Genomic DNA, 16,629 nt, shown 5'->3' on the forward strand with positions numbered 1-16,629 from the left:
CAGATAAAAAGTACAGAACTCCTGAAATGGGGACGTAAATACGAATAAGTTAGGTGACCACCGCAAATACTCTGGTAGTAAAGACTGCAGACGATCGTCATTGTCCAAGGCAGAAAGTAACTTCCCTAAAACCCCTCTGTGTCTCTTTACTCCACTCCTTCGTCGCCCCTCTCTCTCATGGGGAATCCAGAAATGAAACTGGACCCGAATCTTTCAGCCTTCAAGCCCTACGCTCAAGCTCAGCAACGCCCGAATGCTGCTGACAAGGACGAAGACCTGGATGACATCGAAGAAGACGACCAAAACGACGTCGAAGTGGGAGAACTGGACGAAGAAGAAGATGAAGAGGAATACGAAGAGGAACCGCCCCCACCGAGCCCCCAAACCTCGGTGGCCCGATCCCGTGAGGAGAGGCTCAAGACGGAGGCCCTGGTTCGGCGGATGCAAGCGGGGCCCGTGCCAGTGCGCGTCCATGATGTGATCGTCAAGGGCAACACGAAGACTAAGGATCAGGTGATAGAGGCTGAGCTGGAATCGCTTAAGCAAGTGACCTCCATGCAAGAGCTCCTTAACGTGGCGAGACTTGTCAATTTCAGGCTTCAAGCTCTTGAGATTTTCGATTCCGTCAAGATAACGCTCGATTCTGGCCCGCCCGAGCTTCCCGGCACCGCTAATGTTATTATCGATGTTATTGAGACCAAAAGCCCTTTATCGGGTCAAATCGGAGCATACACGAAACCTGAGGTATGGTTCATTTCGATTTTGCGTGTGTCCATTGCATTTGGTTCGGTGGGATATACGTTTTTATGTTTGGTTGATGTGAAATTTGGAGTAAGTGTGCCGGAAGGCTTTGTTGGGATTATAGTATATGTTGCTAATTTTTATTTTTTTTAATAAATCAATTAGTTTAAGTTTGTTTGCCGAGAAAATTGGGGGAAATGAAAAGGAAAATATGGAATGAAACGAAGAGAAATTGTTTGTTTCACTTGTACTGATTTTGAGATATGTTGAACTTAGAGTCCTAGACTAACAGTAATAGTTCTATATAAGATTCTTATTTTGATAGAGTGGAATAACGTCAGTTTTTTGTTGTAATCGATGGTTAATGGTGTTTAAAACATTTACCTATTTTACTTCTGATTGGGTTATGAACTGATGTGCAGAGCTATGGCCAATAGAAATTTGCATAATCCATTTTATCACTAGTATAGGCTTCATGTCCTTTTCTTCAAGGAGTCATAGTCTTAGTTTTTGTACGAGTTGTAACTTCAAGAACTTCATGTATTTTCCTGTGTAATACCAATCCCACTTATTATTTGAGAATACATTCGGAAGCTAAGCTATCTAAATGATTTTCTCTAAATTCTGATGCTTAAATTGTGTTACTAGGAAGGATTTGCTATGTATAGATGGTTTCTGAAATTATATAATGCTGTTGTAGGCTAGATCTTCAAGTATAGAAGGATCTCTCAAGTACAAAAACATTTTTGGATATGGAGATATTTGGGATGGTTCTTTAGCTTATGGCTGTGACCATTCTGCAGAGGTAAGTTTTGGTGTGTATTTGCCCAGATTCAGAGCATTGGTAACTCCTCTGACCGCACGAGCATACTTGCTGTCCCAAGATTGGCTTAAGTTTTCTTCTTACAAAGAAAGGTCATTAGGTCTTTCTCTTGGCTTATTTTCAAGTAGGAACCATGACTTGGCATACAATCTTGCATGGCGTACCTTGACTGATCCATCTCAAATGTCATCGAAATCAATAAGGAGGCAACTTGGACATAATTTACTTTCATCCTTGAAGTACACATTTAAGATTGATCGGAGAAATTCTCAATTGAGGCCAACTCGGGGATATGCTTTTGCATCAACCACTCAAATTGGTGGCGTTGCACCTGATAGTCGGAGCTTACGATTTTTACGCCAGGTTTAGCACAATTCATTTCCTTGTGGTTTTATTGTACTAATCTAAGTCATTTACTGTGTTAACTCCTCTGTTGCAGCAAAGAGTATTTACATGATATGTTCCCTTCTGTATTTGAAGATAATGTTTTTAGAAGTATATTGTATTTTGAAAAAATTTTACGATCCAAGGAAAAGATATGCTAACATTGCCGGATGTTTCAGGAAGAGTTTCACAGGCTTTTTATTGTACTAATCTAAGACATTGACCCCATCATGTCACGAATTCTTATTTTGTGTTACCAGTCTGAAATACCTGGGGGTTTGGCTTATCTTTGATGGATCCTCTTGGTCCTCTCATGTAAACTATTATTCCCTTCACAAAGCTTTTGAAGCTTTTGCAAGTCTGGCATAACACCATATATTTGCTTGACTTTAATTTTGTGGCTAACCGCCAACAATGTCGCTTTAGTTTACTGATAATTGCTAATAAACATGACACTTATTCACTCTAATCGAATATTTAAATCTTTATGTACGTGAATCACTGTTTTCTTAAAAATCTTTTTGATGTTTATGACAGGAATTTGACCTGCGTTATGCTCTTCCTCTCGGATTTTATCATGCTGCACTCAATTTTGGGGTTTCTTGTGGTGTTATTTTTCCCTGGGGAAGTGGATACTTGGACAGGCCTTCGTCCTTGCCAGAGAGATTCTTCTTGGGTGGCAACATATCTCCTGTTTGCAGTTTGGGAGGGCCAGCAGCATTGTGGGGATTTAAGACTAGAGGACTTGGCCCTATGGAGCCAAGAAGGAAAATTCATGATGAGGATGCTGACCCAGCTGGAAGGGACTGTCTTGGAGGAGACCTGGCATTTACTACCTTTGCTGATGTTTCTTTTGATTTTCCATTGAGGTGGTTTAGAGAAAAGGGAATCCATGGACATGTTTTTGCAAGTGCTGGGAATCTTGCCAAGTTAACAGAGAATGAGTATCGAAATTTCTCTCGACAGAAGTTCTTGGAATCATTTCGAAGCTCTGTGGGAGCTGGGATTGTTGTTCCCACAAATCTATTTCGCATGGAGGTAGTTCTGTTCTGTTTGTTTTTCCTCTCGTTTCTGGATAGTTTCTTTTATTTCTTTTTATAAATGATTATGTTTCCTTTTACTGGGTCATTCTATGGTTAGGAAGGAATATTCATGTTGGCTGACTGGCTGCTTCTTCAAAATAATTAAGTTTTTGATATTATATTTTGATTTGATGCAATTGTTAGGAGCTAGCCTTGACATGTAACTCACCGGAACAGAGAGACAATAACAAATAAATAAATTAAGCTAAAGTGAGAAAGAGGTCGGGAGAGAAAAATAGAAATAGAGGAAGATTGAGAGAGAGAGAGAAAGAGTTATAGAGAGAGAAAAACAAACAGAGAGAGAATAGTAACAGAAAGAGAAAGACCGAGAATTTAGAGAGAGATAGAGACTGCCGAGAGAGGAGGAAGAAGATGGAGAAAGATGAGAGCAGGAGTGTGAGATTGGGAGAAAGAGAGTTGAGAGAGAGAGAGAGAGAGCGAGCGAGCTTGGGATTGGAAGTATGAGATTAATCTTGAACAAGTTACTTGATTTATTCGAGTTTATGATAGAACACTTTAAATACATGAATGATGCATGGACATCCCCTGCAAAATGCCAATCACCGCCATGGAAGTTGGAGAGCTGAGGTTCAGAGGCTTCAGGTGCACTGAATGGAGGAAGGAAGGAGAAGGGTCGGTTCATCAAATTGAGACGGTTTGGTTCAACGGTTCACCGAGAAATGGTGGTTCCACAAACTAGGGTTTTGGGATTTTAAATACCCCCTCCAGAATCATGACATGTCCCTTAATTACTTTCGGGTGGCAGCATTGCATGGCCGACGCTTAAAACTCTTATGGGTTTTGCTTCCCTGCAAACGATTGTATCTTTCATATTTTGCTGCTTGATTTTTGCTTTTCTGCAGTCGGTTTCATCTTTAGTATTCTGCTTCCTTGCTGATTCTACACTTCCCTGCTTATTTTTATTCTGATGCAACAGGTTCTCAACAATACTCTCCCTTTAAACATTAACCTTGTCTCCAATGTTGAAATTCAGCTTCCAAATATATGGTGCCAAAGAATTATTATTATTATTATTTATTCGTTTTTAATTTTTTTTTTCATTTTTAATTTTTATTTTTACCGTGCTACTTGAAGAACCCCCTGCTATGTCTTGCAAAGATAAGGTCAAGGATTTTCTGCATTATCTTGTTGCTCTTCCTCCAAAGATTGATTCTCTTCACCTTGTCCTTCTTCTTCTTCACAGTTCTCCATGGTCATAAATATTTTTTCTTTACACTGATGTCCTGGGAAGCATTTTTACCTGCATCTAGCAAATATTGCTTCTCCTCATTTCTGGATGATTTGGATCCCTCAAGGGTGGTGCTTCCTGAAAATTTTGAATGCTGGGAAGATTTTCTTTAAAAAAGTTGTAAAGGTATTTGAGTGCTTTGGTTTATTATGATGGTTGATGACATCTACTGATTGTTCTTGTCATAGAGTCAATTCAAATGTTTGAATCAAGGTGCGCAGTTTGTACATTCTCATTGTCGATCTAAGTTTCTCCTTTAGACCACTTATAAAGCTGGAAATAAAATATCTTTAAGAATGTCTGGAGTTTTCAGTCAATAACAACGACCTCGTTTCTTCAAAACTTTCTTGATATTTGAGAATGGTATTCTCTTGTATCAATTTGTTAAATTCCTTCACAATGTCTACTCCAACTAGTCCTCCAAACCTTCTACACAATTCCTTCTCAAATATTTTCTCATTCAAACATCTGAGGGTCATTTGCTAGCCCATGAAACCAAATTTCCACTCTGTCCCCTAGATACATCGAAGCTGTTTTTACTTTATTTTCTTCTAGAATGTTGAAAACATGAAAACATTTGTTTACTTCTTCTAATTCAAGTTTTAGGGTTTTTTTCTTCAAAGTCAAGTATTTTAATTTTCAGGGTAGGGTTTCTTGCTTGGTTACTCCTCTATTTCGACCCATTGCTAACCCCGTCTAAGGCTTGGTAAAATTCCTCTATCAACATTCAAAACAGAAGCAAAGGGGCTTACCTTTGCGGCTGTTTCACCTAGCTGTGCATTGTCTTGCAAGAGATTGGTGAGCCTCTCTAATTGTTGGTTGAGCATAGCCAATCTTGGTCTATAATGGCTTGGGCTTGCTGCTGAGATCCATACATTTTTGGACCTAACATTCGAAAGCTTTTGGTCCACCTCACGCATATTTTCTCCCAAAGCTTGCATCTTTTGAGGTTCAGCCATTATGGTTTTTCCCTTGTTCTTAGCCATAACAATAAAGTTTTCAAGAGTCTTTTTGGATTCCATTGGCTCTGATACCAAGTTGTTAGGAGCTGACCTTGACATGTCGGAACCACGAGACAGTAAAAAAAGAAATAAATTAAGCAAAAGTGAGACAAAGATCAGGAGAGAAAAATGGAAGTAGGGGAAGATCGGGAGAGAGAAAGAGTTATAAAGAGAAAAAAAGTAGAGAGAGAATAGTAACAAAAAGAGAAAGATCGAGATTGAGATTGCTGAGGGAGGAGGAAGAAGACTGGGGAAGATGAGAGCAGAAGGAGAATGAGATTTGGAGAAACATAGAGTTTAGAGAGAGAAGCGAGAGAGAGAGAGAGAGAGAGAGAGAGAGAGAGAGAGAGAGAGAGAGAGAGAGAGAGAGAGAGAGAGAGAGAGAGAAAGAGAGAGAGAGAGGTTGGGATTGAAAGTATGAGATTAATCTTGAATAATTACTTGATTTATTCGAGTTTACAATAGAACACTTTAAATACATGGAGTGATGCATGAACATCCCCTTCAAAACACCAATCACCACCACGGAATCAGAGAGTAAAGGTTTAGAGGCGTCGGGTGCACCAAATGGAGAAAGGAAGGGGAAGGGTTGGTTCCCCGAATGGAGACGGTTCAGTTCAATGGTTCACTGAGAAAAGGCAGTCCAGCAAACTTGGGTTTTGGAGTTTTAAATACTTCTTCCATGATCGTGACACACGTCCCTCCAGATCTCCGTGGGTGCTGCCATGTGTCCCTTAATTACTTTCGGGCGGGAGAATTGTGCGGCCGATGCTTAAAACCCTTATGGGTTTTCTTCCAAATGCTGTTAGCATTAGATCTCGAACTGATAACTGGATATTTAAGTGTTTACAAACTGTTAGTATTAGTTATTCAAAAACCTCAATTCTATCTTTCTATATCTTAACTGATAACTGGATCCCAAACTACGAACTGTACAAAAAATGACTATCTCTATCTTTAAAAAGAACTAAAAAATAGCAAGTGAAATAGCTATGATACCTACTCATTTGTAACTTTTTGAAGTTGGTGTCAGTAAACATGGGCAAACGGTTATATGACGGAGAAATAATCATAGAGTGGATATGATGAGAGATAATATAACAAATTCACAAGAAAATGAATGATAGTTTTAAGTTATTTTATTTAACTAAAGACTATCTTTTCTTTTAGTACTAAAAAAGAATGAATACTTGAAGACTGAATAGGATTCAAACCGAAGAATCATTAGTGGTCCTTGCATGGGCACGAAGATGCAGGAAATCTTAGGAACAACAACCTCCTTCACCTTATTCCCCTTGTTCTAATATTTGTTTGGTTATTCATTTCCATTCTATATTGTTTTACTGATGTGGTTAAATTTTGATTTCAGGTTAATTACTGCTACATACTTAAAAAATTCGATCATGATCATGGGAAGTCCGGCTTTTTCCTGACCTTCTCTGCTTCATAGATGTTGGAACTCTTTTTAATGTCTACCACTGGAGATGACACATAGAACACTGTCACTTCAGGTAGTAGGGTCTTTCCATAATTCTGATTATTCTGCTTTTTCACTGGATCTCAGTTTAGACAAATTGATTTTTCAATTTGTGTTTTGTACCCAGACTGTAAAGGTCAGAGAGCAGGCATTTTATGATGCACAAACGGGGGAGAATGATTTTTTGTGTCTTAGGCGTTAGCATAAACATAGTAACCCCATCTGTTGAGTGTTTGGCAAAACCATTGAATGGTCAAGTTCCTATACTTCCCCAGAGGATGTTATTGTCACTATTGGTTTTGTGGGAAAATAAGAGGAATACGTCATTATTTCTTTTTAAGTCCAGGAGAGGATCTTGAGGTGATCATAATGCAATCGACTTTTTTTTTCCCCATAAAATTGCAATGTTATTATTCCCTGAGAGTTTTTAAAGCTATTGCTATGATATAAATTATGAATTCAGAATGAAGAAAAGAAAAGCCCAAGAAATCTGATAGAAATGCAAGCTTGATTAGACTGATCAGTTAAGCAGCCATCTGTTGTTTCACTCGTTTAAATGGTTTTGGGACTGGTTAAATGGCTTACATTAAGGTTTTACCGTTAGTTGGTTTAGGAACCTGGGTTATTGACAAAAGCTTTTTTAGGGCCGTTAAACAACCCATGCATCTATAATTATAAGTTCACTTGTTCATGAGTTTCTACCTATAATAAATAGATATGGTATTCTTATGGTTAATTTCTGTTGAAAAACGAAGGATTTGTATGTGGGAGTTTGACGTACTGCTGGCAGTTGTGCATTGTAGATGTGATGGACATTTGTGCATTTAGATGCAATTGACATGGATTTTAAATATATTTTTTTTCCATGAGCATGAGAATCTAATTTTGGCCAACATCATTTTGTGATTTTTTATTTAGCCTGTCAGTTACTGAGCATGCGATTGACATAGATTTGCTAACATCTAATTTTTGCTCTAAGAAATGCTTTATGAGATCTAAGAAAAGCTACATAATAACATTCAAAGAGTATTAATCTTCAAAATTTTCATTTATAATTTTCTCTATCTGATAGAAGATTGGGGTTGGGGGGGGGTTAGGTTTCTTACAGCATTACTTGCAGTAAGTCTGATAAGGAAAACAAATCTTGGTTTACAGAAGTTGCTTTTGGTAGTTTATATTGGAGGACTAGATAAATGGTACAACATAATTTTCCCAGATTTAGTTAAAGGAAATCTTGGTAGTGTTATGTTACAGGACTAAGATAAATTATGCAATCTAATTCCCCTAGATTTAGACGAAGGTATATAGCTGCAGGACTAGATAAAGGGTATACTTTTAGGACAGCACAAAAAAAAAATAATATATTGTCTTTTACTGGTGCATGGAGACATGACAATGAATGTCTCTTTTATCTGCTATATTCTTATCGAACACCCATCAACTTCAGTAAGGACAAGAAATGGCTTTGCTTCCAGGACTGTATTGGGGTTGCACGACAAAGCCATTGATATGGATGTTGTCATGCTGACTTGTATGGTACAAAAGTGGTACAGAATTGTAGACAAATGCTGCGAAATGCTCATAGTCTGAGTCTCTTCGTGCATCCAACTGTTAAATGAAAAAGAATATTGCATAGAATTCGAAAATCATATGAAGTTTTTTTTCTAAAGGTATGATAGTTGTGAAAACTAAATACTGTGCAGTTAGGGGTTTAATGTAGTTCAAATTAGGGTCTGCCTAGGATTTTTTTTAGCTGTTACACTGCTTAAAAAGTCGTAGCATCACAATAAAAGGTTTGATTGCATGTACAACCTTACAATTGAAAAATTCAAGTATTTTATTGAATTACCAAAGTCTATCACAAGAAATAAGAATAAAATTATGAAGATATTTATAATACTTTATAAATAATCTTTTGCAAATAGAATTAGATCAAAGAATACTAATATTAATTGGAACAGATATGGAAACTAAATACTAACAAGAATAAAATCTTAAAGTTACTAAAAACTATAATAATATACTTCTAAGTAGTAAGTTGGTTTTGTATTTAACAAAACTATTGTTTTTCATCTATCTAGGTAAATTCATTCTGCAAAAATGTTGATTTTGGGTACCTGATTAGATACCAAAGAAATGTTTAAAAGAATCTGAAGCATGAAAACATTAAAAAGAAAAAATTGCAAGCATGCTACTTTTATCCAAAAAAAAAAAAAAAGGGCCCATTTGGTGAAACTCAGCCTCTTAATACTTAGAACAAAACGGTAGGGGACTATTTGATGAATCCACTGGCCTATTTAAAAACCCAAAACTAATATGTGATTATCTGGGCAGCAGTATACCATGAACTTAGAGCATAGCAAGTTAAGCATATACCACCATTGAAGTCGAGGACTATGAATCTGGTAGTACGAAAGTTTTCTACCCCTTGTGATAAAACCCATAAACTGATTATTCCAGCAGCTGTGGCTCTGACAAAGCATATGGTTCATGAGAGTGGAGGTCATGTTGGAGTTGGATTCCTTGAAGGGGGAGGGGGGGTTGGTAGTAGCATGTATGATGATGTAGGTACTTCATGGTATGCATGCCATGCCATGTCATGTCATGTCATGTCATGTCATCCTCTTATAGTCCCATGTACGTTAGAAAAACAATTCATGATGATGTGGGGGATTCTTTAGAAACAAATTGTCAGATAATAATATGAAAGAAAAGACAAACATCCTCTTTCTCTGTTTGTGGTTTTAAGAGAGAAGAGAATGGAAGTGGTAGATCCGCGTTAATAGGGGGCGTTCGATTCTCTTTTAAATATAATTTGAAATAAATATTTTAAAATAGATAATCTATAATCCATTTACCTTGTTTTATTCTATTCTTGGATAATCCTTACATTAATTTTAATATAAAATAACATAACTTTCAGATGAAGCATCCAAAAATTTACACCAATTTTCTACTTGTATTTAATTTTGCTATGCATTTTTGCATGTTTAAATTATTTTTATGTGATATTTCTACTAAAGGTGTTAAGTTTGTATTATCAGTTTAATATTAAATTAAAAATATTTAAAAATTATAGGTATTAAAATTATAAAATATATATATACATAAATTAATTTAAATATTTAAAAATAGAACGTAGATTAATTTAATATTTTAAAATTTATGTCTGTATGTGTATTTTTTTTTTTAAAAAATGTAATAAGCAAAAGATAGAGAGTGTTGGTTGGTTGACTTTACAGGTTGGTTGAGGCCGAATCTGTCAGGCCTTTTATATTATTTATCTTCACAGCCCAACCAGACTGCCATTGCTCATCCAATTGCCTCTCCATTTCCGTTGCTTAACTAGTTTTATTAATTCACACGTGAAACAATATTTTATCAAGATAATTTGTAATTATTATTATTTTTATTATTATTGCTTATTAGCAATAATCTAATTTGCTTTAACTGGTTATTACTGCCCCACATTTATATTAAATTGCATAATTAACCTCACTAATAAATTATTAAAAACACTGCTATCTTTCTAAACCATTTATTGGATCAACTATGTACCATGAGTGTGTCTTTTAATTTATATTTTTTTAATGTTTATACATATACCTTCACTAATATAAACATGTACAATTTCTATGCTTATCGAAATATAAAATAATATTTTTGAAGTTTTTTAATACTATGATTATTTTCTTTATTATAATTATTAACTGGTAAGATTTTGTGAATGAAAAATATATGAATAAATTTAGAACATAAAAAATTAAAAGACGACAAACAAGAGCTTTAAGGTGCTGTATTTAGTGATTTTTAGAAAATTATTTTGTTTATGCTTAATTATTCCACAGAAATGCAATTTTTTTTTTGGGGTGTATTTTTATAGATAAAGATATGCATAAGCATATAAATTTATTAAACGAATATTAAATATTTTCACATACCAAAATGAAATTTTAGTATGTGTATGCTAAAATTGACTTAAGTATACTATGACCATCCAAAAAAAGAGATTAGTAAAACGAATATTCATAATTATTATAAATATTTCATATCATCTCTTATATTAATAAAAAAATAAGTCAAGTTCTTTAAGATTTATAGTGAACATTTGTTGTTATTATCTCTAACAATGATGTAATTAAAATTATCTTTAGTTAAATTAAAATTTGATTTCATTAAAATATGCACAAGTTGATTTAAATATCTCCTAACTTGTGAAATATTATCTTTATATTCATAATATAAAAAAGGCAGTATATAGATAGTGACATAGTCAAATATTAATTGAACATTGTTTTTATTCTTTCGATGATGTTGTACACATTTTTGAACTAATGTCCTGTATATTCTTGACTAGTGTTTGTCAATGCAAATTATTGCATTTCTGTATAACTGTAGCGGCCTAAGCGCAACAAATTGCGTGACCAACTTCAGTCTTCAATACCCACTAGACTGACTTCTCAATTGACAATTTATAGCAACAGCATATAATATATATATATATATATATATATTATCAAACGACGAATACTTTTTATGGGTGGTGTGTGATTTTCTCTCGAGATGCCTGTGAGTTTTGCACGCCTTTTTACTTGGGTTTAAATTTAAATCAAAGTGTAGCCTATCGCTTTCTTATTATGATTCTAGCTGCCCCAACATAATAAATTACGGTCCTCTCCATTGTGGGTTGTACAAAGCTTAAAAACCATGAGATCAACCTTAACTATTGTATGTAATGGGTACAATTTCAAATTATTATTGAAAATATAATGTTACTATCATCTTATATATAATTGTTACACAACATAAAATAATTTTTATTTGATATTTGATTTAGAAAATGATACTTTTAAATTATATGTATTCAAAAACACCAATGTGGATATATAACACCATTTGATTGGTTTTCTCATATATATATATATATTTTTTTTTCTATCTGGGTTTGTAGAATTATTATTAATATCAGTTAATTTTGTGGTCTCATGTCAATCTTTTGTCATGGTACACGAAAAGAATTAATGAATATGGAGGACACACGAGGATGGAATATTACAGTTTCTTGCATGAATAATGTGACGAACTTATTAAAGTATTATACCGAAAGTTAAACTTTAATGTGAATATGAAATAAAGTAACAAGTATTAAAATTATATATTATATTATATATATTCTTTGTATATTTATTGTTTTCAAAAGATACATACATATATATATATATATATGTATATGTTCATTAATGGAAATGATATAGTTTCTGGTTAATCGATTACTTTGATATATATATATATATATATATATAAAGATAATAAAAGATTTATTGTTTAAAAATAAATTTCTTAACTTTGGGATTAATCAATATTAATATTAAATTTAAAATTCGATGAGCTAATGCTGGGTATTATGTGTTGATTGATCACAAGATTCTTGCTTGGGTCTCACAGTTGACCTGCCCGTGCATTGCTTTTATACTAACGCCTAGCTGTTGACAATTTTAGTCTCTCACAAGTCTTCGAATACTTTTTTTTTTTTTTTATATGTATATATAAAATTAACATCCTTACATGTAACCATGCATATATATGTATATACAAATTAACATCCTTACATGTATATATATGTGTGTGTGTATATAGACAAGAGACAAAGAATCCGTGATTCTCGACGGGATGACTGTACCAGTATTTCTGTCAATGTTTTTTTTTTTTTGGTTTAATACATGTATATATATATATATATATATATATATATGTATATACAGAAAAACACATGTATGTATATATAATGAGTGACTGACAGTTCAGCAGTGAATTTCAATTTCAACACAAATGCACATGCACATTTTTTTCTCCCAATCAATTACCTAAAACGTACTTGAAGAAAATATGTTCTTATGTGTTTCTTGAATTGGTTTACAGCTCTGGGATCATGAGCTCACAACCCTCGCCTTTTCTTTTTCTCTACCTGTTTTTCTTTATACACATACTTTGTTCATTCAATTTTTCAAAAATTAGAATTTAAGGTATGCTAATTTGATGGTTTATGATAAACGTTATAATATGCAATATTGTATATATATTTATGTATAATATGTATAAACGCACATGGATGTAGATAATGACAAATATACACAACTTTAGATTATTAAAAAAATGTTAGGGAGCTGATGATCAGGTTTTATTTCCCAATTAGACTAGGGTTTTGATTTGGACCAATTTATTATTACTCTCCAACCCTTAATATTCCCGGTTGCTACTATATATATATATAAATATTGAAAAGAATTATATATGGGAGTGTATATATATATGAGAAATAAATCTCAGCCTTTTGTATTAACTTACCAGCAAGATATAGGCAAGAAATTGTGAGAAATGTGAAAGCATAGTATTCAAAGTCATGCTTATAGACCCAGTACAAGACCCTTAATTCTTAACAGCTGTTTCTTCCTCATTCTCCTTCTAGACTTCCAAACCCCAAAAAGTACAGACAGCTAAGAAACATGAAATCAACTCATCATCATCATCATCATCATACTACTACCGGTTCTTCTTCTCAAATTTCCAAGACATCTAATCATAATAATTTCCCTTTTGACAATCTTTCTCCAAAGAAAGACTCTGAAGACGATGATGATCAGGATCAAGAACTTGATCGTGGGGAAGCGGACAGGATAATTCACGGGCCGAGTTCAAGCAACAGCAGCTCATCAGTTGATGAAGAGAAGGAAATTAATGGTGGATTGAAGAAGACGAAGAATCCCGGAGAGGGAGGATCAGGATCATCGTCATCTGTAAGGCAGTATGTTCGTTCTAACATGCCGAGACTCAGGTGGACTCCTGAGCTCCATCTTTGCTTTGTTCATGCTGTTGAAAGACTGGGAGGGCAAGAAAGTGAGTGTTTGATTTGTTTTTGATAATTATAATTAATATATATACATATAAAATAATGAATTATATATATAGGAGCAACACCCAAGTTGGTTCTTCAATTGATGAACATCAAAGGCCTTAGCATAGCTCATGTCAAGAGCCATCTACAGGTACATATTGAAAAAACCCATCTCTTAATTTTGTTTTCTGATTATTGAATTAACACCCATCATACAAATTAGATATCGATAATTGGCATGCTTAATTTGATCTATTGATTTCCTTTTCATTTTATGTAATATTGCATGTTAGATGTACAGAAGCAAGAAGATAAGCGAGTACCCAAATCAAGGTAAGCCCAAGAAGATATATAATTATATATACACATTCAACTTAGGTTATATATGTATGTATATATATATATATATATTAACTCTCTACTCTAATTGTTTACTATATTGTTGTTTACTATACTAGCAACAACAGATCAAGGGTTTTTGTTTGAAGGTGGAGATTCTCACGTTTACAACCTTAGCCAACTCTCCATGCTGCAAAATTTTAATCCAAGACCCAGTTCTTCTTCTACTTTAAGGTAATGAAAAAAAAAATTCCTTGATTAAATTCATTCTTTTCTCATATATATGTATACATCATAAACTTATATAGCATTTACTCCTTATAATTTCTTTAATTTTTTTTTAAATTTCTAGATATAGTGATCCTTCATGGAGAAATATTCACGGAGTACAAAACCAGATTGACAGCCCTAATTATAGTTACAAGGTTGGAACTTCATTAATGGATAGAGCCAGATTAGGGTTTGGCAATGGTGCTAATTTAGTACTACCTGCACAGAAAATATATGGAAACAACAAGACCAATTACAATTCCCATCTGGGTAATTCTTGGTTCAATTCAGAAGCTGATAGAAAATTCAGAAGAAGCAGAAGTGAAATTTCTCTGGAGACATTCCGGTCTTTTGGCCGGGAGGATAAGACAGAACCGGAGTCTTTATTCGAGTCGAGGAATGCATCGGCTAGGTCATGTTTTCGAGTACAAAGGTTTCCGTCATTTAATAGAATCTCCGAAGATCAAAACCTACCGACGAGCCTAACGAAACATTCCGAAAATCAGCTTATCATAAATGATCAGAGACAAGCAGGTCATAATTATGATCATCAAGCTGCAATAGTGACAAATTACTTGGAGAATTACAACAGTAGGTCGTCATATATGATTAATAATACTAACAGCTGGCCATCATCATTGAAGCAATTAAGGATTCAAGAAAGACAAAATCTTTTCTCGAAAAGGAAGGCCAGCTCGGATTCAGGTTCAGACGCATTGGACTTGAATTTATCTCTCAAAGTAACAGAAAACATTAATGATGATCAAAATAATAATCACGGTGATAGTGACGAGAGTAACAATGATGATCGAGTAATTGATAGTACATTGTCACTTTCTTTGTCTTCTTCTTCGTCTTCGAAGAAACGACTGCACAACAGGTCACTTAAGGAAGGAGATGATGATGATGGGAATGATGAGGATAATGGGAAGATGAAGATACATACAAGGGTAGCAAGTAGAAGTAGTACCGATCTGGATCTGACTTTGTGAATGCAGACAAATTGTTGTAAGTGAGATTTCTTGATCATAGATGTACTAAATTAATTAATTAATGACAACTAATTAATTAATTAATGATAAGTAAGTTAAGAAGTTTATTAATGATTCATGTTACTCATCCATCCAGTACAAATACATGCAAGGGCAATGAACTTTATTTTGTTTTGGATGCATGTCCTATAAAGTAATAAGCTGTAATTTGGTGAATATCAAGAACAGATCATGACTATAGTTTAGATTATTTGTTGTTTTCTTAGTTAATTAATCAGCTGTTAGATACTTATCTGTATATACACATACATATACATGCTTTAAGAATATATATATATATAGAAGCTTTATTATTATGATTTTTTTCTTTACAAAATGATTACAATTTTAAGACAATGTAAGTAAAAAAGATTTCTCCCTTCAAGACTTAATTATTTATTATTGTAATAATTGATATAATTTTATTTATAAAAAAAATCATAGATTCGACTAGATTATAAGTACGTATATTTTTTTTATTTAAAAATTATTATATTATATTACGATTAATATATGTATATTATCTAATTAATAAATATATAAATAAGTAAAAATTATTTATGCAGACATATATAGGTTTAAATACATTATTAATATAAAAATAGGATTTTTTTTGTCACTAAACTCTCATTAGCTATACTAGTACTGCTTCTATTATTATTAGTATTATTAAGTAATCTCTCCTAAAAATGCCTATGGTTGGTGGAAATAACAAGAAATATTTTCAGTATATATATCTGCAAGAATATCTCTTCTTCTTGGTTATAGCAGAACTTTGGTTGTTCTCCATATTTGTCATATTTGAATATCCTCAAATAAATTCTTGCTAATAGTATCTTGAGATTTTGTACCTATATAAACACATTATATACACACACACACATATATATATATATATATTTCTTCGTGTCTACAATATCATAAATAATATTATTAAGATGAGATCAGTGTTGGGCATGCACCATGCATAGCCCAAAGTAGAAGCTTTGCTAAGCAATGCTTTGTTTTTTTTAATAAAATCCTACCATGTATTATGTTCTAAAAGTATTTTTACAGTAAAAAGAATAATTTTGATAAAATTCAAAGCCTACAGATTTTTTTGATAGATTTATACATAAAAGCTATAATTTGTAAATTTTGAAAAATAATTTGAATTTTCAATAAAAATTTACGTTTAAAATCTGAAAAAAAAAATCTATTTTTTTAAAGTGACAATATTTTTTTACATTCATTTATATTAAATATTAAATAATTATGTAGTAAAAATATTTTTTTAAAATAACTATTTTAAAATTCATATTATGATATAATCATATTAAATACTCACTATATGTTATGTA

The 16,629-nt window shown here is 33.2% G+C and overlaps 2 protein-coding genes across 6 annotated transcripts; both read left to right on the plus strand.

The window, feature by feature from the left end:
• Positions 1 to 7,097, plus strand: LOC110819194 (Outer membrane OMP85 family protein). Of its 2 annotated transcripts, XR_002540629.2 has the most exons (5): positions 1 to 744; positions 1,442 to 1,927; positions 2,486 to 2,986; positions 6,650 to 6,791; positions 6,885 to 7,097. XR_002540629.2 is itself a non-coding variant. In XM_022048306.2 (4 exons), the coding sequence occupies exons 1-4, from the start codon at positions 178 to 180 to the stop codon at positions 6,728 to 6,730; spliced, it is 1,635 nt and encodes a 544-aa protein (XP_021903998.1). In that variant the 5' UTR covers positions 1 to 177; the 3' UTR covers positions 6,731 to 7,097. The 2 variants fall into 2 exon arrangements, 1 of the variants encoding a protein (XP_021903998.1); XM_022048306.2 differs by having other exon boundaries at positions 6,650 to 7,097.
• A 6,278-nt stretch (positions 7,098 to 13,375) lies between these two features.
• On the plus strand, positions 13,376 to 15,500 carry LOC110819301 (Homeodomain-like superfamily protein). Of its 4 annotated transcripts, XM_022048439.2 has the most exons (6): positions 13,436 to 13,651; positions 13,724 to 13,800; positions 13,943 to 13,982; positions 14,108 to 14,222; positions 14,341 to 14,413; positions 14,486 to 15,500. In XM_022048439.2, exons 1-6 carry the CDS (start codon positions 13,576 to 13,578, stop codon positions 15,248 to 15,250), a joined length of 1,146 nt encoding a protein of 381 aa, XP_021904131.2. In that variant the 5' UTR covers positions 13,436 to 13,575; the 3' UTR covers positions 15,251 to 15,500. The 4 variants fall into 4 exon arrangements, with proteins under 4 accessions (XP_021904128.2, XP_021904129.2, XP_021904131.2 ...); XM_022048436.2 differs by having other exon boundaries at positions 13,376 to 13,651; positions 14,341 to 15,500; XM_022048437.2 differs by having other exon boundaries at positions 13,376 to 13,651; positions 14,117 to 14,222; positions 14,341 to 15,500.
• The last annotated feature ends 1,129 nt before the right edge of the window (positions 15,501 to 16,629 follow it).

Source organism: Carica papaya, chromosome 2, assembly GCF_054855325.1.
Source record: "Carica papaya isolate Zhongbai chromosome 2, ASM5485532v1, whole genome shotgun sequence".
Taxonomy (NCBI): Eukaryota; Viridiplantae; Streptophyta; class Magnoliopsida; order Brassicales; family Caricaceae; genus Carica; species Carica papaya.